This window comes from Macaca fascicularis, chromosome 2 (assembly GCF_037993035.2).
Source record: "Macaca fascicularis isolate 582-1 chromosome 2, T2T-MFA8v1.1".
Classification (NCBI taxonomy): Eukaryota; Metazoa; Chordata; class Mammalia; order Primates; family Cercopithecidae; genus Macaca; species Macaca fascicularis.
In genome coordinates this window covers 161,848,860-161,874,084 of record NC_088376.1, presented here as the reverse complement: position 1 = coordinate 161,874,084, position 25,225 = coordinate 161,848,860, and the positions used below count along the sequence as shown (strand labels likewise).

At 37.0% G+C, this 25,225-nt stretch overlaps 1 protein-coding gene across 6 annotated transcripts in view; it reads left to right on the top strand.

The window, feature by feature from the left end:
* STXBP5L (syntaxin binding protein 5L) overlaps positions 1–25,225 on the top strand; it is a 478,212-nt gene that overhangs the window by 434,203 nt on the left and 18,784 nt on the right. For all 6 annotated transcript variants that reach the window (XM_005548039.4, XM_005548040.4, XM_074033375.1 and 3 more), the window contains 2 exons: positions 5,091–5,261; positions 7,636–7,875. In XM_005548039.4, coding sequence (XP_005548096.1) covers positions 5,091–5,261; positions 7,636–7,875 — 411 coding nt within the window. The remainder of the gene's footprint in view (positions 1–5,090; positions 5,262–7,635; positions 7,876–25,225) is intronic.

Here is a 25,225-nt window from a genome sequence, read left to right as displayed (position 1 = left end):
TCTAGCATGTCAGAGAGGCTGAACACTCACATACCTCACCCAGGGGAGCAGGGATCAGCCTGCCTGCCCTACTATGGACACCACTAGTGCCTGTATACCACACCCAGAGGCCTAGGGACTGGGCCACCTGGCTCACTGCTGGCACCCATGCATGCCATCCAGTGGCCTGCAGACTGGTCCTACTGGCCTGCTGACACCACCAGTGTCTGTGCACTCCACTCAGGCACCAGAAGACCCACCTGCTATTGCCACTGCCAGTGCCAATGCATGCATCCTACCCAGGGACTCAAGGAGCAGGCCTGCCAGCACCTGTGTGTTCCACTTGAGGGCCCAAAGACCTCAGGGCACATACTACCACCACTGACACCTGCATGTGCCACCCAGGGAACCAAGAACTGGCCCACTGCCATCACTGCTGATGCTCACATACCCCACCAAGAGGTCTGAGGACCAGCCCACTTGGCACCTCCATCCCCAGCAAATCCTCACCACAGCCTCCAAAAACAACTGCAGCCTATGCCACTAAGGAACTTGCAGATACCTCCAATACTGATTACAGTCAAAGTAATCACATAGAGACTACACTATGGTGCCCATCCAGAACCAAAGCAAAAGCCATGTACCTAACTTACATTATAGATACATCAACAGGAAAAAGTATTTCTTTATGGAAGCTACTTTATAAAATTGGGAAAAGTGACAGTTATACCAGCTGTAGAAATATCAATGTGAGAACACGTGAACACAAAAAATCAAGAAAACATGATACCTCCAAAGGAACACAATAATTCTCCAGTAACAGACCCCAAAGGTAAAAAAAATTCTATGAAACGCCTGAAAAGGAATTTAAAATAATTATCTTAAGGAAATCCAGCAAGATACAAAAGAATACAGATAAATACAAAGAAATAAGAAAAGCAATTCATGAGCTGAATGAGAAATTCAACAAAGAGATAGATATCATAAAAAAAAACCACACACACAACAAATCCTGGAGTTGAGGAATTCAGTGAATGAAATAAAAAATACAATTGAGTACTTTAACAGTAGACTAGACCAATCAGAAGAAAGAATTTCTGAACTTGAACCCAGGTCTTTTGAAATAATCCAATCAGACAAAGGTGGCACGGGGGTGTTGTGGAGGGAGGAAAAGAGGGAGGGAGAAAGAAGAAAGAATGAGAAGGAATGAGGAAAGCCTAGGAGACATGGGAAACAAGCAAACAAATAATCAAATTTTAGAAGTTCCAGAAAGAGCAAAGAAGGAAACAGGCATAGAAAAATCCTGCATGTTCTCACTTATAAATAGGAGCTAAATAATTTGTACACGTGGACATAGAATAATAGACATTGAAGACTCAGAAGGGTGGGAGGGTCAGAGGGGGAGTGAGAAAGGAGAAATTACTTACCAGGTACAGAGTACTTATTCAGATGTGATTCCACTAAAAGTCCAGACTTCATCACTATGCAATATATTCATGTAACAAAATTGCACTTGTACCCTTTAAATTTATACCAAAAAAAGAAAACTTAATGAAATAATAACTGAAAACTTCCCAAGTGTTGGAAGAGATCTAAACATACAGATATGGAAGGTTCAATAATCCCCAAATAGATTTAATTTTAAAATGTCCTCTCCAAAGCACATTATGGTCAGAATCCAAAAGGTCTGGATCTCAGTGTGCATTACATGTGCCTCTTAAACCCTACTAAATATATCTTCAAAATTGCTACTCCTTCTCAAATATTTTACCTGACCCTGTAGTCAAATGTTTAAGGATACAGATAGTAAGTGAACAACTCTGGGTTAGAAGTCTGCCTCCATGATTATTACATATGTGATATGAGAAAATTTCCTGATTGTTTTTTTCTGAGTTTTCGTTTCTTCATCTGCAAAATCAGGATAATAGAAAAAAAAAAAAACCCTACATTGCAGGATTGTTGTGAAGATTAAGTGAGGTAATGTGTATAAAGTGCCCAGCATTTAAGTGTTTGATAAATGTTAACTCCCATTTTTAAAAAATAATAAAACATGCCAGCTATGTAAATGGTGAAAACTAATTTTCATCTTTGCAGTATCTGCAAGGGAATCCAGGAAACATACAATCATACCTTTTCAAACTCTATAATACAGTAAGGCTATATTATAGTGGATACCAAGTACTAGTTCTTCATGTTCAACATGGCCATTAAATATGATTTTTCTCCTTGGCACTCTATCATCATTTGTATGACCAAATAAACACATTTTAAAATGTATTCTGCATATTGCTGAACTATGAGATGATGTTTCAAATATAACTTGTTAGCATTAAGAAAAATAAGACGTATTTTAATGCACTGCCAAGTTTTTAAGTTCTATCAAAACAGAGCCAAATGCACAAGCTCTAAATAAACAGTACTCTTAACTTGGACATGAGTAGTTTTATACTCTGGAAAAAGATGACAATAGTAATTAACTTTTGTTCTGAGTTTACTGTATGCCAGCACATGTTCTAGCATTTGACATGTATTATCACCAAAAAATCACAAAAACTCCATTAGGTAGGTAATAATATTCCACATTTACAGAAGAGGCAACTAATGCATGAAGACTTCAGTAATCTATACAACTAGTATGTGGCAGCACTGGGATTTAATTCCAGGCAGTCTGGCCTGGCCCCAGAACCAATATTCTTATGTACCCTTCTTAACTGCACAGTAAGATGCTTCTGTTCTTCTAGGGTTTTTTATGGTTTTAGGTTTTACATTTAAGTCTTTAATCCATCTGGAGTTAATTTTTGTATAAGGTGTAAGGAAGGGGTCCCGTTTCAGTTTTCTGCATATGGCTAGCCAGTTTTCCCAGCACCATTGATTAAACAGGGAATTCTTTCCCCATGGCTTGTTTTTGTCACGTTTGTCAAAGATCAGGTGGTTGTAGATGTGCGATATTATTTCTGAGGCCTCTGTTGTGTTCCACTGGTCTGTATATCTGTTTTGGTACCAGTACCATGCTGTTTTGGTTACTATAGCCTTGTGGTATAGTTTGAAGTCAGGTAGCTTGATGCCTCCAGCTTTGTTCCTTTTGCTTAGGATTGTCTTGGCTATCTGGGCTCTTTTTTGGTACCATATGAAATTTAAAGTAGCTTTTTCTTTAATTCTGTGAAGAAAGTAGCTAGATGGGAATAGCATTGAATCTATAAATTGCTTTGGGCAGTATGGCCATTTTCACGATATTGATTCTTCCTATCCATGAACATGGAATATTTTTCCATTTGTTTGTGTCCTCTTTTATTTATTTGAGCCGTGGTTTGTAGTTCTCTTTGAAGAAGTCCTTCATGTCCCTTGTAAGTTGTATTCCTAGGTATTTTATTCTCTTTTGTAGCAATTGTGAATGGGAGTTCACTCATGATTTGGCTCTCTATTATTGGTGTATAGGACTGCTTGTGATTTTTGCACATTGATTTTGTATCCTGAGATTTTACTGAAGTTGCTTATGAGCTGAAGGAGATTTTGGGCTGAGACCATAGGGTTTTCTAAATATACAATCATGTCATCTGCAAACAGAGACAATTTGACTTTCTCTCTTGCTATTTGAATACCCTTTCTTTCTCTTTCCTGATTGCCCTAGCCAGAACTTCCATTCAGGACATAGGCAAGGGCAAAGATTTCATGACTACAACACCAAAAGCAATTGCAACAAAAGCCATAATTGACAAATGGGATCTAATTAAACTAAAGAGTTTCTGCACAGCAAAAAAAAACTATCATCAGAGTGAACAGGCAACATACAGAGTGGGAGAAAATTTTTGCAATCTATCCACCTGACAATGGGCTAATATCTAGAATCTACAAGGAACTTAGACAAATTTACAAGCATAAAACAACCCCATCAAAAAGTGGGCAAAGGATATGAACAGACACTTCTCAAAAGAAGACATTTATGTGGCCAAGAAACATATGAAAAAAAGGTCATCATCACTGGTCATTAGAGAAATGCAAATCAAAACCACAATGAGATACCATCTCACGCCAGTTAGAATGGCAATCATTAAAAAGTCAGGAAACAACAGATGCTGGAGAGAATGTGGAGAAATAGAAACACTTTTACACTGTTGGTGGGAGTGTAAATTAGTTCAACCATTGTGGAAACAGTGTGGCGATTCCTCAAGGATCTGGAACCAGAAATACCATTTGACCCAGCAATCCCATTTTGGGGTATGTACCCAAAGGATTATAAATCATTCTACTATAAAGACACATGCACACGTATGTTTATTGAAGCACTCTTTACAATAGCAAAGACTTGGAACCAACCCAAATGGCCATCAATGATAGACTGAATAAAGAAATGTGGCACATATATACCATGGAATACTATGCAGACATAAAAGAGAATGAGTTCATGTACTTTGCAGGGAAATGGATGAAGCTAGAAACCATCATTCTCAGCAAACTAACACAGGAACAGAAAACCAAACACCACACGTTCTCACTCATAAGTGGGAGTTGAACAATGAAAATACATGGACACAGGGAGGGGAACATCACACACCGGGGTCTGTCGGGGGATGGAGGGAAAGGGGAGGGAGAGTATTAGGACAAATACCTAATGCATGCAGGGGTTAAAACCTAGAAGACAGATTGATAGGTACAGCAAACTACCATGGCACATGTATACCTATGTAACAAACCTGCACATTCTGCACATGTATCCCAGAACTTAAAGTAAAACTTTTTTTAAATGCTTCTATTCTATCTTTTTAAACTCCAAGCACTTAAAGTACTTTCATTGTATATTTAAGTTATGCAACAAAACATTTAATACTATACTGACAAAATACATGGTAGAGCTATGGAATCAATTTTCAGCTATGTTACACAGCCAAAATATTTTTAAAGAGAATCTTATGCTTAATAAACATCTTTTGAAATTTTTGGCTAACTACTAAAATTATGACTAAATCTTAAAAGAACAAGGACTTAACTATGTTCATGTGGTTTAGAAAATAAAGGAATTGTTGCTTATCTTCATTTGTTAATCCACACACTTGTATTCTTTCATATTAAGAGTTAATTATTATATTTATTCTGCCTTCCTCCTCTTGGCACAGACCATGTAAATGGACACTGCACAAGTCCAACTTCTCAGAGTTGCAGTTCTGGAAAACGTCTTTCTAGTGCCGATGTTTCAAAAGTAAATCGCTGGGGTCCTGGAAGACCACCATTTCGAAAAGCCCAGTCAGCAGCCTGCATGGAGATTTCTTTACCGGTTACAACAGAAGGTATGTTAAACATATTAAATTTTTTTGGTACAGTTAAAATTTGGTTTACCATGGTAATGGGAACAGAGATACAGGATGGAGATCACATGTGAAAGATATTTAAAAACTACTAGTCAGTGAATACCTGAGAGCCTGATGGAGCTGTGGCCATAACTCCAACTCCATTCCTCACTCCACCTTCCTCACCTGGAAAACCAAAATGTCTCTGCTTATAGGTAACTACTCGCTCCTCTGTACAAAGGGAGAGCTATGCCTTAATCTGTTCCCTACCCTTCCCGTAATAATTAAGAGTTTATTTCGATCCCAATGGTAAGCTTTTTGGTGTCTCTATCCGTAGATATTTAATGTATTGCAACCTTAATTTCCTCAATTGTCAAATGAATGTGACCAAGAACAAAGGCAAGATATTAAATTCTAAAGTTTTCTATCTTCATCTTCATATATTTTTAAAAGGAAGGTCTATTTGTTTATTTATGGAATGAGTGTGGGGCGGTGGGGGAGGGGAGTAAATTACAAGAGCCAGAGACCAGACATTTTTACAGAGGGACAAAAAGGGAATTTTGTAACTTTGCTGCAACTGTCCTATTGATAAGGAACTTTAGAAAGAGAGATAGGAAAAAAAAAATTTAGGAAAATTTGCTATAGTAATTCTATGCTGTGAAGTAAGTCTCTATTTACTACTCCTGAAAACTTTTGACAGTGATCTATATTGGTCCTCAAATTTAAAAAAATTATATTTAAACGTTTGTTTTTTTAAATATTATGCTATACTAAATCTGATCCCTTAGATATGCAGATAATGATGTTATTTCTCTAACAGGTGTCTATGAATATCAACTTTGTATGGTGATGAACCATGAATGGAAAAGATTTGGAGCCATATAATAGCTAGCATGTTATAAAAGAAGCACTATGTAAGGATTATAAAAGAAGTAGCCCCCGTTTAATTTTTATTTTTTTAAGAGAGAGGATCTCATTCTGTTGCTGAGGTTAGATTACAGTGGCACAATCATAGTGCACTGCAGCCTCTAACTCCTGGACTTAAGCGACGCTCCTGCCTCAGCCTCCCAAGCAGCTGGAGGTGCAGGTGCACACCACCACATCCATCTTATTTTTCAGTTTTTGTAGAGACAGTGTCTCACTAAGTTGCCCAAGGTAGTCTTGAACTCCTGGCCTCAAGCACTGGGGTTACAGACAGCCATGAGACACCACACCCAGCCAGAAGTAGCACTCTGAATCACTGTAATGAGAGGTGGGAATTTTGAATTTTAGATACTTCTACCTCTAATTTGTCCTGGATTCTGGGAAAATTACTAAACTCTAAGTCTGTCTCCAAATCTGTAAAATATATAACCTCCAAACTCCCTCTTGTCTCTAAATTTTATGACAATTATTTTTATAAATTTGCTAAGAGATAAAAAGGAGAAATTAGAAATACTATATTTTGTTTCCTTTTCTATAAAAACAATTATGAGTTACATGTGTACCTATCAAGAGGAAAAAGAGAGTGAAGGCCGTAGAAAGAAAAATATGAAGAACTTGTACTCTGTAGATTATAAGAGCAGGACAACCTTGATAACATTTCACTGAGCTGTATAAGTTTATGCTTATTGGAGTGTGCACATGTACAAGTGTTGATGAGAGGAGAACCTGAAACCATCCTGTTTTTTGTGTGTGTTTTTTTTTTTCAAGTGAGCTGAAGCACTCTCAGAAAGATTACCACTATCAACAGGATGGCATATAGTCTATACTCTTTGTTTAGCCCTAGGCAAAGTTAGGACTGGATTTGAATTAAAGGTAACAGCCTGAAACTAGTTCAGGGAGATAAAATTTGCATTTTGGCCTTGGTAGAAATGTTAATTTTTACAATTGTAATTACTCCAGATATAGAATATGTTTGCCACAGAAGATTTGTGATCCAGATAAGCCCTTTCATGCCAATCGTCACAATATTGTTTTTGGAACTGACAAAGTGTTAGGGACACTTCCAACAATTTAGAGGTAGGAGGGAAGCACAATTTCAGTGATATCGGAAATTCTTATAACCGTTACTATTTAGACTAAATCTTTTTTCTAGGTAAAAGAATTTCAACTAACTTGTGAGTTAACATAGAGAAAGAAAAATGGTGAGCCAGAACTCAGGAGCCTCCAATTCCAGTCCTAGGTCTGCCTAAGCTTATGAATTATACTTCTAGACTTCAGTTTCTCCATCTTCAAAATAAGGGGTTAACTGGATAAGCTCCCTCCTAGGTCAATTAACAAACAATGTAATTTTACTTCCTCCTTGTAATTTCGGTTTTTATATACTAAATCCCTGATGTTATTGTGGAAATATGCTAACAATTTGTGTGGGGTTTTTTATGTATTTCCATAGAAAACCGAGAAAATTCCTATAATCGTTCCAGAAGCTCTAGTATCTCCAGTATTGACAAAGATTCTAAAGAAGCAATTACAGCACTATACTTCATGGAATCCTTTGCACGGAAAAATGACTCTACCATCTCTCCTTGTCTGTTTGTTGGAACCAGTCTGGGAATGGTGTTAATCATCTCCTTAAACCTACCATTAGCAGATGAACAAAGGTTTACAGAGCCAGTCATGGTATTGCCAAGTGGTAAGAGTTTGTATTCATTCATTCCTTCACTGTTAGTTTTTCAAATTTAGATATAAGGTATTATAAACATAAATTTGTATTGGAGCAAAGGTTATAAGTATTCTGCACAATGGGAACTATTAAGAATTTTATATATCATATACCATCCCAACATTTGTCATATTGTAGCTTTCCTTTGGAGTAAAAGAGTACAAGCATTTCTTTGGTAGTAAACTGTGGAAGTGCCAACCTGAACAATGACATGGTAAATAAGTTCCTGAAAAGCACTGAGGAAAACCTAAACGCAAAACTTAAATTTATTTTTAACAAATTGAAGCATTTACCCAAAGTTCCATGCCAGATTAGAGCATGAGTGTTTTTACATCATCCTTGAAGAACTCAGAGTAATTAAGCTAGAAGCTGTCTGACCTAAAGTGGATTTCTAAAGACTTTTATAACCTTCTCATCTTGTTTCAAAAGCGTGCCACACAATTTCTTTCCTATTCATGCTAGTGCCTAGAGAATTTGACCAATGTTATAAGTGTTGTTGTCAAGCATATGTTGTATTCTCTTCCTCCTTGAATTACCTTTTTTTTCTTTCTGAAGAAGAGATGAGTGTGATTCCTCCTGTTATTCCTAATTTGTTCTTATCACTAATTTTATTGTTTCCCTATTTCCTATATAAGAAATTTTCAGATAGTTTTTAAGTTAAAAAATTTCATTAATCTGTAGGATAAGGGTTTTATTGTAAAAGGATATATATAGAAGGTTACAGTTGTGTTTCCTTTCACTGATGTGCTAAGTTCATATGAAAAGATTGTAGGTAGAATAGTCAGTTCTCTATTAATGTGGCAAATTCAGATTTGTGTTTTAAAAGTTAATTGTGACGATTACTTTATTTTAACATATAGTTCACATGAAAAAATATATTTTACTATAGTCCTAATTGTGAGAAAATATACACAATTCTTTTGACTGGTGAATTAGTTGGAGTCAAATCAGTGAGATCATAATGAATTATTAATTATTAATTCAATTCATTTTTTAACTCAATAAAAGATTACATATATTGGACATCTAATATGTACCAGGCATTCCTCACAAGTTTAAAGGTAAAATCAACTTCCACTGTCACACAAGTTTAAAGCTGTAAGTTAAAGACAATTTCCTAACTAGAAATATTCTAACAAATGTAGTTTTCTGTATCACAAGCATAGAAATAAGCAATCCCTGGACTAACAAAGCAGGTCTCTCAGTATTATAGGGAAATTCTTTGCCATTCTTAGCACATATATTTAGACCAAAAAATGATGACAGAATACAAAATAAATATAGATTTAACTTTTGGCATTATTTTGTTAATATTTGAAAACTTTTTCTTTATCTACTTAATAAGATTTAATGGGAAGCTATCTTCTCCAAGTCTCTATGTCACTATTCTTTCAAGACTTTAGTTAATAATATGTGTCAACATCAATTCATTGGCTGGGCACAGTGGCTCATGCCTATAATTCCTGCACTTTGGAAGGCTGAGGGAGGAAGATTATTTGAGGCCAGGAATCTAAGGCCAGCCTGGGCAACATAGTGAGACCCCATCACTACCAAAATTTTTTTCTAAATATATATTTTTTAAAAAATTGCTGGGTGCAGTGGCTCACACCTATAATCCCAGCACTTTGGGAGGCCAAGGTAGGAGGATTGCTTGAGCCCAGGAGTTCAAGACCAGTCTGGGCAGCATAATGAGACCCCATCTGTACAAATAATTTTTAAAAATTAGCCAGGTATGGTGGTGTGCACCTGAGCCCAGAAGGATGAGCATGCAGTAAGTCATAATCTCACCACTGCACTCCAGCCTGGGTGACAGAGTAAGACTCCATCTCAATACAAAATAATAAATAAATTAATTAATTAATTCAAATGTGCCACACTTATACAAGATGTTAATAATAAAGGAAATGACAGAAGGGGTACGTGGGAACTCTTTATACTTTCTGTTCAATTTTCTTTAGATCTGAAACTGCTGTTAAAAATACATTCTTATTAATTTGTTGAAAAAAAACTGTATATAAAGGAGAAAACCATTAGTCTGGGTTCCCATGTTTGTTCTATAATTAACCATTACAAGAAAGAAAGCCTACTTGGGAGCCATAATTTATGGCAGTAAAAAGAAAGGAGGGAAAAGATAAAGGTGACAGAAAGCTTGTTTAAATTTAAAGTAGAAAATTTTGTGCATCCTCTTTCAGAGCTTATTTATTGACTATCTGTCCTAGTCTTCACCCTCCTTGCCATATCTATTTTCTTTCCTATAACCATGAGTCTCTGCCCAAGCTTATGGGAACTATTATGGGTACTGTTTATGTTATTATGGTTGCTGCCACAGCTAATGGGAACCATTAAAGAAGGTTTGGATTTAAGGGCATTTAGCACTTTTCCATTGTCAGTGCTGAATTGAGTGACATGCTCTCTGGCCTTGAATCATCTTTTTTTCCTGTAAAAACATTGTTAAATAAACTTTTGTCAGTCGGCCCAGGAAAATTCATGAGTCAAATAGTTTCCTTAGACTTGAAAACAGTCTACTTTGAAATGTATCCACTCATCCAACAAACATTTACCAAGACCATACCACTGAAGTAAGCACTGGAGATACAATGGTCCTTGTTTTCAGAGACTTGTAGGGAAAAACAAAATTAAACACAAAATTACAATAAAGAAAATATAATAATGGAAATTACACTAAGAGAAATAAAGAATACTGTGGCAGCATGGCAGGGGGATTTGGGGAAGAGCTCCCTAACAAAAATAACATCTGAAGTGGAAGTTGGACAAGTTTGGGAGTAAGTGTACAGTACTGATGTTTAAGAGTAATTTGCGGGCTGGGTGCAGTGGCTTATAATTGTAATCTCAGCATTTTGGAAGACCAAAGTGGGAGGAATGCTTGAGCCCAGGAGTTCAAGACCAGCTGGGCAACACTGGGAGACCCTGTCTCGAGAGAAAAAAAAAATTTTTTTTGAAAGAGTAATTCAGTACAACGTGAGTAAAAATCTACAAGTAAGAGAGGACATGGCATAGCTGGAGCCTGTAGATAGAATGATACTAAATGAGGATGGAAAAGTAGGCAGGGAATGATTATACAGTGCCTTATAAATCGTGTCAAGAAGGAGAAGACTACCTAGTGTTTTTTGTTTTTGTTTTTGTTTTTCAGTACAAAACTTGTGATGCAAAACACTGGGTTGTTTTTTTTTTCAAGATCTAGTTATTAAATTTTAAATTTTATAATTGTAAAAATCAAAATATAAAGAAAAAAATGAAAATTCTACCACTAGCAAACTTTGTCCCTTCTCTGTCCCCCTTCCCCTCTTCATTTCCTCCCCTAGGAATTTTACTCTCCACTAGCAACTCGGTGAGAAATTTATTAAAACTCATTTTAAATTTTATTTATTTCTACTGAACTCTTTATGCTGCCAACTATAAATTATTCTATAATGATCAGTTCTGCCATACAAAGTACCTAGCACTGCTTTGTAAGATATATATATATGTTATATATACACACACACATATAAAACATATATATATATATAGCTCATAATCAAACTCAATATTTAAATTCATGATTAAAGTCAAGATTCTCCTTGACTTTAATCATGAATTCTCCTTACCCCAGTGGTAGGCTGCTTTTTCATTGCTATAAAGGAATACCTGAGATTGGGCAATTTATAAAGAAAAGAGGTTTAATTGGCTCACAGCTCTTCAGGCTGTGCAGGAAGCATGGCGCCGAGATTTGCTCAGCTTCTGATGAGGCCTCAGGAAGCTTCCAATCATGGTGGAAGGCAAAGAGGGAACAGGCACATTACATGGCAAGAGGAAAAGCAAGAGAGAGAGGAGGGAGGTACCATATAATTTTAAACAACCAGATCTTATGTGAACTAACAGAGAGAGAACTCAATAATCACGAAGGAGATGGTTCTAAGCCATTTATAAGGGATCCATCCTCATGATCTAACACGTCCCATTAGGCCCTATCTCCAACATTGGAGATTACATTTCAACATTAGATTTGGAGGGGACAAACATCCAAACCATATCAACTTCCAAACTAGTTATTTTTAACACTCTTTCATTTCTGTTAGTAGAATATTAACAGAAATATAATTAATAGCCATCATACTACCTAAATCGCCTCCATAACTTCAGTTTTTTTCTTCTGACCCTTTTACTCACTGCCTTCAAACTGGTCATATGCCAGTATTATTTTTATCATTGAATTTTTACTTTTGGACCTACCCTGTCTACTCTGGAGTTGTCCCAGCCTTACTCCCTAAGTCAAACTTATTTTCCAGCATTCAATTCCTTTAAAGTCTGCTTCTCCATTGAAGAACTAGTAAGTTAATTTATATAAATATGAAAATAGGTTAATGTGCTTTATTATAGATATTATATGAAACTGGTTAATAGACTTTTTCTGGAAATTATTTAATTGAAATTAGAATGATAGTATTTTTAGTCCTAAGTCTAAACTTTGATGAAAAACTTTGTTAAAATATTGTTTAGTTAAGATCTTTTGATATAAGATGGGTATATTTCAAATATACTTATGAAATTCATGCATTTTATCTCTTATAAACTGCAATAAGAACTAATACAATAATAGCATAGTTAAACATAATCATTACATTTGACTGAACAAGAATAACAAAGGCCTCATACAGAATACTCAACATATATACTCCCCATTTATAGGTTTCAATATTTAGCACCTTTCGGAGTTACCAGTATCTATTATTCTATTTCATATGTTCATGTGTACCCGTTGTTTAGCTTCAACTTATAAGTGAGAACATGTAGTTTTTTACTTTCTGAGTCATTTTATTTAGGATAACAGCCTCCAGCTGCATTCACATTGCTGCAAAGTGCAATGATTTCATTATTTATTTATTTTATTATACTTTAAGTTCTAGGGTACATGTGCACCATGTGCAGGTTTGATACATAGGTATACACATGCCATGTTGTTTTGCTGCACCCAGCAACTCATCATTTACATTAGGTATTTCTCCTAATGCTATACCTCCCCCAGATCCCTAACCCTTGACAGGCCCCAGTGTGTGATGTTCCCCGCCCTGAGTTCAAGTGATCTCATTGGTTTTCTGTCCTTGTGATAATTTGCTGAGAATTATTGGTTTCCAGCTTCATCCATATCCCTGCAAAGGACATGAACTCATCCATTTTTATGGCTGTGTAGTATTCCATAGTGTATATGTGCCACATTTTCTTAATCCAGTCTATCACCGATGGACATTTGGGTTGGTTCCAAGTCTTTGCTATTGTGAATAGTGCTGCAATAAGCATACGTGTGCATGCATCTTTATAGTAGCATGATTTATAATCCTTTGAGTATATACCCAGTAATGGGATTGCTGGGTCAAATGGTAATTCTAGTTCTAGGTCCTTGAGGAATCGCCACACTGTCTTTCATAATGGTTGAACTAGTTTAGAGTCCCACCAACAGTGTAAAAGCGTTCCTATTTCTCCACATCCTCTCCAGCACCTGTTGTTTCCTGACTTTTTGATGATTGCCATTCTAACTGGTATGAGATGGTATCTCATTATGGTTTTGATTTGCATTTCTCTGATGACCAGTGATGATGAACATTTTTTCATATGTCTGCTGACTGCATAGATGGCTTCTTTTGAGAAGTGTCTGTTCATATCTTTTGCCCACTTTTTGATGGGTTTGCTGGTTTTTTTAGTGTAAATTTTTTTGAGTTCTTTGTAGATTCTGGATATTAGCCCTTTGTCAGATGGGTAGATTGCAAAAATTTTCTCCCATTCTGTAGGTTGCCTGTTCATTCTGATGGTAGTTTCTTTTGCTGTGCAAAAGCTCTTTAGTTTAATTAGATCCCATTTGTCAATTTTGGCTTTTGTTGCCATTGCTTTTGGTGTTGTAGACATGAAGTCCTTGCCCATGCCTGTGACCTGAATGGTACTGCCTAGGTTTTCTTCTAGGGTTTTTATGGTTTTAAGTCTAACATTTAAATCTTTAATTGATCTTTAATTAATTTTTGTATTAGGTGTAAGGAAAGGATCCAGTTTCAGCTTTCTACATATAGCTAACCAGTTTTCCCAGCACCATTTATTAAATAGGGAATCCTTTCCCTATTTCTTGTTTTTGTCAGGTTTGTCAAAGATCAGATGGTTATAAATATGTGGTGTTATTTCTGAGGCCTCTGTTCTGCTCCATTGATCTATATCTGTGTTTTGGTACCAGTACCATGATGTTTTGGTTGCTGTAGCCTTGTAGTACAGTTTGAAGTCAGGTAGTGTGATGCCTCCAGCTTTGTTCTTTTTGCTTAGGATTGTCTTGGCAATATGGGCTCTATTTTGGTTCCATATGAACTCTAAAGTAGTTTTTTCCAATTCTGTGAAGAAAGTCATTGGTAGCTTGATGGGGATGGCATTGAATCTATAAATTACCTTGGGCAGTATGGCCATATTCATGATATTGATTCTTCCTATCCACAAGCATGGAATATTCTTCCATTTGTTCGTGTCCTCTTTTATTTCCTTGAGCAGTGGTTTGTAGTTCTCTTTGAAGAGGTCCTTCACATCCCTTGTAAGTTGGATTCCTAGGTATTTTATTCTCTTTGTAGCAATTGTGAATGGGAGTTTACTCATGATTTGGCGCTCTGTTTGTCTGTTAATGGTGTATAGGAATGCTTGTGAGTTTTGCACATTGATTTTGTGTCCTGGGACTGCTGAAGTTGCTTATCAGCTTAAGGAGATTTGGGGCTGAGATGATGGGGTTTTCTAAATATACAATCATGTCATCTGCAAACAGGGACAATTTGACTTCCTTTTTAACTAATTGAATGCTCTTTATTTCTTTGTCCTGCCTGATTGTCCTGACCAGAACTTCCAACACTATGTTGAATAGGACTGGTGAGAGAGGGCATCCTTATCTTGTGTCGGAAAGGGAATGCTTCCAGTTTTTATCCATTCAGCATGATATTGGCTGTGGGTTTGTCATAAATAGCTCTTATTATTTTGAGATACGTTCCATCAATACCTAGTTTATTGAGAGTTTTAAGCATGAAGGGCTGCTGAATTTTGTCAAAGGCCTTTTCTGAGTCTATTGAGATAATCATGTGGTTTATGTCATTGGTTCTGTTTATGTGATGGATTACGTATATTGATTTGTGTATGTTGAACCAGCCTTGCATCCCAGAGATGAAGCCGACTTGATCGTGTTGGATAAGGTTTTCGATGTGCTGCTGGATTTGGTTTGCCAGTATTTTATTGAGGATTTTCACATCCATGTTCATCAGCGATATTGGTCTAAAATTCTCTTTTTTTGTTGTGTCTCTGTCAGGCTTTGGTATCAGGATGATGTGGGCATCATAAATTGAATTTGGGAGGATTCCCTCTTTTTCTATTGATTGGAATAGTTTCAAAGGGAATGGCACCAGCTTCTCTTTGTGCCTCTGGTAGAATACAGCTATGAGTCCATCTGGTCCTGGACTTTTTTTGGTTGGTAGGCTATTAATTATTGCCTCAATTTCAGAGTGTTATTGGTCTATTCAGAGATTCAACTTCTTCCTGGCTTAGTCTTGGGAGGGCGTATGTGTCCAGGAATTTATCCATTTATTCTAGATTTTTTAGTTTATTTGTGTAGAGGTGTTTGTAGTATTCTCGGATGGTAGTTTGTATTTCTGTGGGATCCGTGGTGATATCCCTTTTATCGTTTTTTATTGCATCTATTTGATTCTTCTCTCTTTTCTTCTTTATTAGTTTTGCTAGCAGTCTATCAATTTTGTTGATCTTTTCAAAAAACCAGCTCCTGGATTCACTGATTTTTTTAAGGGTTTTTTGTGTCTCTATCTCTTTCTGTTCTTCTCTATTCTTAGTTATTACTTCTTGCCTTCTGCTAGCTTTTGAATTTGTTGGCTCTTGGTTCTCTAGTTCTTCTAATGGTGATGTTAGAGTGTCGATTTTAGATCTTTCCTGCTTTCTCTTGTGGGCATTTCGTGCTATACATTTCCCTCAACACACTGCTTTAAATGTGTCTGAGATATTCTGGTACATTGTGTCTTTGTTCTCATTGGTTTCAAAGAATATCTTTATTTCTGCCTTCATTTCATTATTTACCCAGTAGTCAGTCAGGAGCAAGTTGTTCAGTTTCCATGTAGTTGTGCGGTTTTGAGTGACTTTCTTAATCTTGAGTTCTAATTTGATTGCACTGTGGTCTGAGAGACACTTCGTTGTGATTTCTGTTCTTTTACATTTACTGAGGAGTGCTTTACTTCCAACTATGTGGTCAATTGTGGAATAAGTTTGATGTGCTGAGAAGAATGTATATTCTGTTGATTTGGGGTGAAAAGTTCTGTAGATGTCTATTAGGTCTGCTTGTTGCAGAGCTGAGTTCAATTCCTGGATATCCTTTTTAACCTTCTGTCTCATTGATCTGTCTAATACTGACACTGGGGCGTTAAAGTCTCCCATTATTATTGTGTGGCAGTTTAAGTCTCTTTGTAAGTCTCTAAGGACTTGCTTTATGAATCTGGGTGCTCCTGTATTGGGTGCATATATATTTAGGATAGTTAGCTCTTCTTGTTGAGTTGAACCCTTTATCATTATGTAATGGCCTTCTTTGTCTCTTTTGATCTTTGTTGGCATAAAGTCTGTTTTATCAGAGACTAGGATTACAATCCCTGCTTTTTTTGCTTTCTATTTGCTTGATAGATCTTCCTCCTTCCCTTTACTTTGAGCCTATGTGCATCTTTGCATGTGAGATGGGTCTCCTGAATACAGTACACTGATGGGTCTTGACTCTTCATCCAATTTGCCAGTCTGTATCTTTTAATTGTGGCATTTAGCCCATTTACATTTAAGGGTAATATTGTTATGTGTGAATTTGATCCTGTCATTATGTTAGCTGGTTATTTTACCCATTAATTGATTCAGTTTCTTCATGGCATCAATGGTCTTTACAATTTGGCATGCTTTTGCAACGGTTGGTACCAGTTATTTATTTCTATGTGCTTCTTTCAGGAACTCTTGTAAGGCAGGCCTGGTGGTGGCAAAATCTCTCAGTATTTGCTTGTCTGTAAAGCATTTTATTTCTCCTTCACTTATGAAGCTTAGTTTGGCTGGATATGAAATTCTGGGTTGAAAATTCTTTTCTTTAGGAATGTTGAATATTGGCCCCCACTCTCTTCTGGCTTGTAGGGTTTCTGCCGATAGATGCCCTGTTAGTCTGATGGGCTTCCCTTTGTGGGTAACTCGACCTTTCTCTCTGACTGCCTTTAACTTTTTTTCCTTCATTTCAACCTCAGTGAATCTGACAATTATGTGTCTCAGGGTTGCTTTTCTCAAGGAATATCATTGTAATGTTCTCTGTATTTCCTGAATTTGAATGTTGGAGTGCCTTGCTAAGTTGGGGAAGTTCTCCTGGATAATATTCTGAAGAGTGTTTTCCAGCTTTGTTCCATTCTCCCCATCACTTTCAGGTACACCAATCAAACTAGATTTGGTCTTTTCACCTAGTCCCATATTTCTTGGAGGCTTTGTTCGTTTCTTTTTACTTTTTTTCTCTATCTTGTTTTCTCACTTTATTTCATTAATTTGATCTTCAGTCACTGATACCCTTTCTTCCACTTGATCAAATCAGCTATTGGAGTTTGTGCATGTGTCACCAAGTTCTCATGCCATGGTTTTAGTTCCATCAGGTCATTTAAGGTCTTTGCTACACTGTTTATTCTAGTCATTCATCTACTCTTTTTTCAAGCTGTTTAGCTTCCTTGCAATGGGTTTGAACATCCTCCTTTCGCTTGGAGAAATTTGTTATTACCAACCTTCTGAAGCTTACTTCTGTCAACTCGTCAAAGTTATTCTCTGTCCAGCTTTGTTCTGTTGCTGGTGACGAGCTGTGATCCTTTGGAAGAGAAGAGGCACTCTGATTTTTAGAATTTTCAGCTTTTCTGCTGTGGTTTCTCCTCATCTTTGTGGTTTTATCTATCTTTGGTCTTTGATGTTGGTGCCTAGAGGTGGGGTTTTGGTGTAGATGACCTTTTTGTTGATGTTGATGCTATTCCTATCTATTTGTTAGTTTTCCTTCTAACAGTCAGGTCCCTCAGCTGCAGGTCTGTTGGAGTTTGCTGGAGTTCCACTCCAGACCGTTTGCGTGGGTATCACCAGCAGATGCTGCAGAACAGCAAATATTGCAGAACAGAAAATATTGCTGCCTGATCCTTCCTCTGGAAGCTTCGTCACAGAGGGGCAACCACCTATATGAGGTGTCTGTCGGCCCCTACTGTGAGGTGTCTCCCAGTTAGGCTACACAGAGGTCAGGGACCCACTTGAGGAGGCAGTCTGTCTGTTCTCAGAGCTCAAATGCCGTACTGGGAGAACCACTGCTGTCTTCAGAGCTGTCAGTCAGGGACGTTTAAGTCTGCAGAAGTTGTCTGCTGCCTTTTCTTCAGCTATGCCCTGCCCACAGAGTTGGATTCTAGAGGCAGTAGGCCTTGTTGAGCTGCACTGGGCTCCACCCAGTTTGAGCTTCCCAGCCACATTGTTTACCTACTCAAGCCTCAGCAATGGCAGACGCCCCTCCCCCAGCCAGGCTGCCACCTTGCAGATCAATCTCAGACTGCTGTGCTAGCAGTGAGCAAGGCTCCATGGGCATGGGACCCACCAAGCCGGGCACAGGAGAGAATCACCTTGTTTGCCAGTTGCTATGACCTTGGGAAAAGCATAGTATTTGGGCGGGAGTGCCCTGTTTTTCCAGGTAGTCTGTCACGGCTTCCCTTGACTAGGAAAGGGAAATCCCCTGACCCCTTGTGCTTCCCAGGTAAGGTGACACCCCACCCTGCTTCAACTCCCCCTCCGTGGGCTGCACCCACTGTCCAACCAGTCCCAATGAAATGAACCAGTTACCTCAGTTGGAAATGCAGAAATCACCTATCTTCTGTATTGATCACGCTGGGAGCTGCAGACCCGAGCTGCTCTTATTTGGCTATCATGGAACACCCCCCCAGTCTTTACATTTTTTATATAGCAATTGAAAGGAATCCTGGGCATTTAGATCTTCCATTCCCCAGCTCCACCATTCTTTTCCAGCCTTATAGTCTTTGACCTTTCACTACATATCCTGGACCCTAGACAAACCAAACTCCTTGTCATTCACTTAATAAGCCCAGTGTGTAGTCACTTAATAAGCCCAGTGTGTGTATATATATATCATATTTTTAATCCAATTGCCCATTGATGGACACTTAGGTTGATCCCATGACTTTGCTATTATAAATAGTGCTGCAATAAACATACACGTGCTTGTGTCTTTTTGATATGATTATTTCTTTTCTTTTGTGTAAATACCAGGTAGTGGAATCACTTGATCAAAAGGTAGTTCTATTGTTAGTTCTTTGAGACATCTCCATATTGCTTTCCATAGAAGTTGTACTAATTTAATTCCCAGCAATACTGTATAAGTGTTCCCTTTTCTCTGCATCTTTGCCAATATCTATTTTTTTATTTTTTATTAATAGCCATTCTGACTGGTGTAAGATGGTATCTTATTATGGTTTTAATTTTCATTTCTCTGATGATTAATGATGTTGAGCATTTTTTTTCGTTTCTTGGCCATTTGTATGTGTTCTTTTGAAAAATGCCTGTTCATGTATTTTGCTCACTTTTTAATGGAGTTATTTGTGTTTTCCTTTTTGAATTGCTTGAGTTCCTTATAGATTCTTGGTATTAGCCCTTTGTCAGATGCATTGTTGGCAAATATTTTTCCCATCCCTCAAGTTGTTTATTCACTCTGTTGTTTATTTCTTTTTCTGTACATAAGCTTTTCAGTTTAATTAAGTCCTATTTGTCTATTTTCAGTTTTGCTGCATTTGCTTTTGAGGTCTCAGTCACAAATGATTCCCCTAAGCCAATGTCCACACAAGAGTTTTTGCTAGGTTTCCTTCTAACATTTTGATAGTTTCAGGTCTTACATTTAAGTCTGTAATTCACCTTGAGTTACTTTTTGTATATGTTGAGAGATATGGGTCCAGTTTTATTCTTCTGCATATGGCCTCACAATTTTTGCAGAACCATTTATTAAAGAAGATGTTCTTTTCCCAGTGGATGCTTTTGTTGACTTTCTCAAAGATCAGTTAGTTATAGGTATATAGTTTTGTTTCTGGGTCTTCTATTCTCTTCCATTTATCTATGTTTATAACAGTACTCTGCTGTTTTGATTATTATAGTCTTGTAGTATAATTTGAAGTCAGGCAATGTGATACCACCAGCTTCATTCTTTTTGCTTAGGATTTCTTTGGCTATTCAGACTATTTTGGTTCCATATGAATTTTAGTTATATTTTTTCTAATTCTGTGAAGAATGCTGTTGGTAAATTGATAGGAATGGTGTTGAATCTGTAGATTGTTTTGGGCAGTATGGTCATTTTAATGATATTGATTCTTCCAATCTATGAGTATGGGATGTTTTTTCATTTGTTTGTGTCGATTTCTTTCATTAGTGTTTTTTAAATTTTCCATCTAGAGATCTTTCACCTCCTTGATTAATGTATTCCTAGGTATTTTTTAATAGCTATCATAAATGGCATTGAGTTCTTTTGGTTCTCAGCTTGATCATTATTAGTATATAAAAGTGGTACTAATTTTTATTCATTGATTTTTATATACTGAAACTTTGCTGAGGTCGTTTACCAAATCTAGGAGTCTTTTGAAGGAGTCTTTAGGGTTTTCTAGTTATAAGATCATATAATCAGTGAACAGCAATAATTTGACTTTTTTTCCAATTTGAATGCCTTTTTTTTTTCTTTTGCCTGATTGCTCTGGTTAGGACTTCCAGTACCATGTTGCATAGGAATGGTGAAAGTATACATCCTTGCCTTGTTCCAGTTTTTAGGGGGAATGCTTTCAACATTTCCCTGTTTAGTATGATGTTGGCTATGGGTTTGTCAAATATGACTTATTATTTTGAAGCATATTCTATGTCTAGTTTGTTGAGGGTTTTTTTTTTTTTTTTTTTTTTTTTTTTTTGATGGAGTCTCGCTCTGTCGCCCAGGCTAGAGTGCAGTGGCGCGATCTCAGCTCACTGGAAGCTCTGCCTCCTGGGTTCAGGTCATTCTCCTGCCTCAGCTTCTCAAGTAGCTGGGACTACAGGTGCCCGCAACCACGCCTAATTTTTTGTTTGTTTTTTTTGTTTTGTTTTTGTTTTTGTTTTGAGATGGAGTCTCACTCTGTTGCCCAGGCTAGAGTGCAGCGGCACAATCTCAGCTCACTGCAACCTCTGCCTCCTGGGTTCACACCATTCTCCTGCCTCAGCCTCCCAAGTAGCTGGGACTACAGGCACCTGCCACCACGCCCAGCTAATTTTTTTGTATTTTTAGTAGAGAGAGTGTTTCACCGTGCTACCCAGGATGGTCTCGATCTCCTGACCTCGTGATCTGCCCGCCTTGGCCTCCCAAAGTGCTGGGATCACAGGCGTGAGCCACCGCGCCTGGCCAGTTTTTTGTATTTTTTAGTAGAGACGGGGTTTCACCATGTTAGCAGGATGGTCTCAATCTCCTGACCTTGTGATCCACTTGCCTCAGCCTCCCAAAGTGCTAGGATTACAGGCTGTTGAGGGTTTTAAGGGATTTTTAGATTTCTAAAATTCACTGAAAAAAAAATGAAATTCCCTTCAGGCACTATCAAAAACGAAACTTCACTTACCCTTTTGCCATTTGTTATTGGCATGAATTCAGACTTTTGCCAGAATAGGGCCCCTTCTTATATAGACAGATGAAAAAAATCTATTATCATTCTTTGTGAACATTCAATGAACTATATATAGAGTTCTTTCCTTAATAGAACAGAAATAGTAAGTAACCCTTTAGATGTGTGACTGGCAAACATTGAAAGATGGTCAATTATACACATGCTTACTTGGGCTGTAGTTTTGAGGTATTTGCAATTTTACATCTTTTTTCAGGCTAAACCAAACCCAAAACAAAACCAAATTCTTCTATTTCATATAATAAAAGTCTGAAACAGAAGAAATAATCTTGGAGTGTGGAAATATAAATTCAAAATGAAAATTTTTTCAAACAAATAGGAAATGAAAAATTATGACTTTTAATTAAGACTGAGTTTTCCAAAAGCAGTCTTACAGATGAGTATGATATATACATTAAATTGTTTCTGCTAAGCCTTTAGTCAGTAATAAAATATTCTTGCATTTTCTCCATACATATGGTCAGGAAAAGTCTAAAGAAAAAAGTATCAGAATTATTTACTTTGCTGTTTGTTCTTATTTCTTGGGAGGCCAAAGCAAAGCAAAACAAAAACAAAAATACATAATTATTAGGTGCAGAAAGCCATGGGTTTAGATTACAGCTCTCCCCATTTCGCTTTGGTGACTTGGAACAGTTACTTAACTTCTGTGAGCTGTAGTATCATAAAAAATCCAAGACAGCTTCACCTAAGTTTTTTTTGGGAGGACTTCATGAGATAATTTATGTAAAACATTAGCACATAAAGCATACTCAACAAGTGTTAGTCCTACTTCATTTCTTTTTCTAAAATTTTACTCTGGTATGAACATTTAACATGAGATCTACCCTTGTGACAGACTTTTATGTATATAATACAGTATTATTAGTGACCAGGTACAATGTTGTATAGCAAATCTCTAGAACTCATTCAGCTTTCATGACTGAAATTTTCCACTATGTTATTAGCAACTCCCCACTTTCCCCTCGCAGCACCTGGTAATTATCATCTTATTCTTTGATTCTATGAGTTTGACTATTTTAGATGCCTTATATAAGTGAAATCATGCAGTAATTGTGTTTCTGCTACTGGCTTGTTTCACTTAATGTCCTCAAATTTCATCTATGTTGTTGCATACTGCATAATTTTCTTTTCTTTTAAGGCTGAATAATCCACTGTATGCATATACCAATTTTTTTTACCCATCCATTTGTTGACAGACATTTAGGTTATTCCCAAATCTTTGCTATTGTGAATAATGTTGCAATGAACATAGGAGTATGTATCTCTTCAACATCCTGATCCTGGGATACATATCCAGAAGTGGGTTGCTGGATCATATGATAGTCCTATTTTTCAATTTTTGAGGAACTTTCATACTTTTTTCCATAGCAGTTGCACCATTTTGCATTCCAGGCAACAGCATACAAGGGTTGCAGTTTCTCCACATCCTGCCAACACTTGTTTTTGTGTTTGTTTGTTTGTTGATAATGGCACTCTTAACAGATATGAGGTCATGGTTTTGATTGGTATTACCCTAATGATTAGTGACAGTGAGGATGATTACATATACTTGTTGGCCATTTGCATATCTTTGGAGAAATGTTTATTCAAGTCCTTAGCCTATTTTTTAACAACAATAAGTGTTAATTTTTTGAAAACTAAATTTAATTAAAATTAAACAAAATTGATAAACTCTTAGTTAGACTAAGAAAAAAAGAGAGAAGACTAAAATAAAATCAGAAATGAAAATGGAGATATTACAACTGATTACCACAGAAATAGAAAGGATCATAAGAGACTATTATGAACAATTATATGCCAACAAACTGGATACCCTAGAATAAATTTATACATTCCTAGAAACATACAACTTACGAAGACTGAATCATGAAGAAATAGTCTGAACAGAACCACAACTACTTGGGAAATTCAATCAGTAATCAGAAACCTCCTAACTAGGAAAAGCCCATTTCTCTTTTTTAAGGAATATTTTCACTTTAATTATTTTGGTTGTCCTCACAACAAATTCTTATTAATGATACGGAAATTTGAAGTGCATTAAATCATTGAAATTAGAAACCTAGAGATTTATCTATTCTATTACCTATCACTTTTGTCTGTATCAAAATCACTTGAAGGATTCATTACAACACAGATTACTGGGCCCCACCCCCAAAGTTTCTGATTCGTTAGGTCTGAGGTAGGGTCCAAGAATTTGCATTTTTAGCAAGTTCTCAGATGCGCTGAGTCTACAAATGAAACCTTAGTTGCCACTTTTGTCTACTGATGCACAGGGTTCTGCTCCCAGAAGGCTCTCTGCTCTTAAAAAGTCTTAAAATTCTTAACAATTTTATCTTTTGATGTATGCTGTGTAAGTGAAGACCAACGAGACAATAGAGCATGCACTAGGGGCTTGAAGCGTCTGCTTATGCACAGTCTACCTCCCACCTACCTCTCACCTAGGCGATGACTTAGTTTGTGGGGAGAGAGGCATTCCACTTTCGCTTTCCACTTCTGTTGGGGCCTGGAGTATACACAGAGGTGGTCGGGGTCAGGCATATGCCTGGTGACATTTTGGGGCATGGAGGTAGCCATCCTTATCCTGAGTTGGTGGCACTTCGTGACTCTAGCATGTGGTCAGCCAACCAGAGGCCATGTCTTAGATTGAGCCTTTTAATCAGTCCTGTTCAGGTAGCTAGCACTTCCTAGCAAACAGTTTTAAAGACTTTCTGGGAGTCACCCATCTTCTATGGTTTGAGGTAGCAGGATGGGATCTTATTGCTGTCAAGAGGAGAAACTTGGCAGCCATCAGACTCAAATGTGCTTAAATAACTGAAGTCATGTAGTGAGACCCTCAGATACCTGTGAAAATCTGCAGTCATCTTCCAAGTATTCTCAAGCTCAAAGAGGTATCCACATATCTAAGAATGTGCTCCCTCAGGTCTGGTCTGGACTTGAAGTACCCTGTCTTCCTCCTTCCAACCTTCCTGAGACTGACTGGTTTGTCTCTTCTGGCCAACTCCATGTGGATAATTATTTCATAGCTCTGGAGACTATCTATTGTGTTTTTGCTGCAGTTCAAAATAGAGGTTAAATGTTCTTGTAAAGAATATTACAAAGATGAATAATAAAAAATCATGTTAATAATTTAAAATTTTAACTTTCCTTTACATAGAAAATAAATAGCAAATATAAAAACACTAAAGAGATAGACCACAGAAGAAAGAAAAAAGCTTTATAATTTACTACCTTCAATGGTACCTCTTCTCCCAATTTTTGAACAAAACGGCCCCCATAATTTGTGGGCCTAGTGCATTTTCATTTTGCGCTAGGCCCACAAATTGTGTAGCTGATCCTGAGTATATAATATAAAATAGGAGTTTTAAAATCCATAACTAAGAGTGAACTGGAGTAGTCAGGAAGTTAATAAGTATTTATTGAGCACATGACATGTCCAGCAGATATTATAATAAGCACTGAAGATAAAGTAATGACGAAGTCATATGAAGTTTCTGTCCTCAAAGAGCTGACATTCTAGATAGGAATTGAGAAGTTCCATGGAAGTTGAGAGACAATTAAAGTTTAAACAATGTATATAAGGGAAA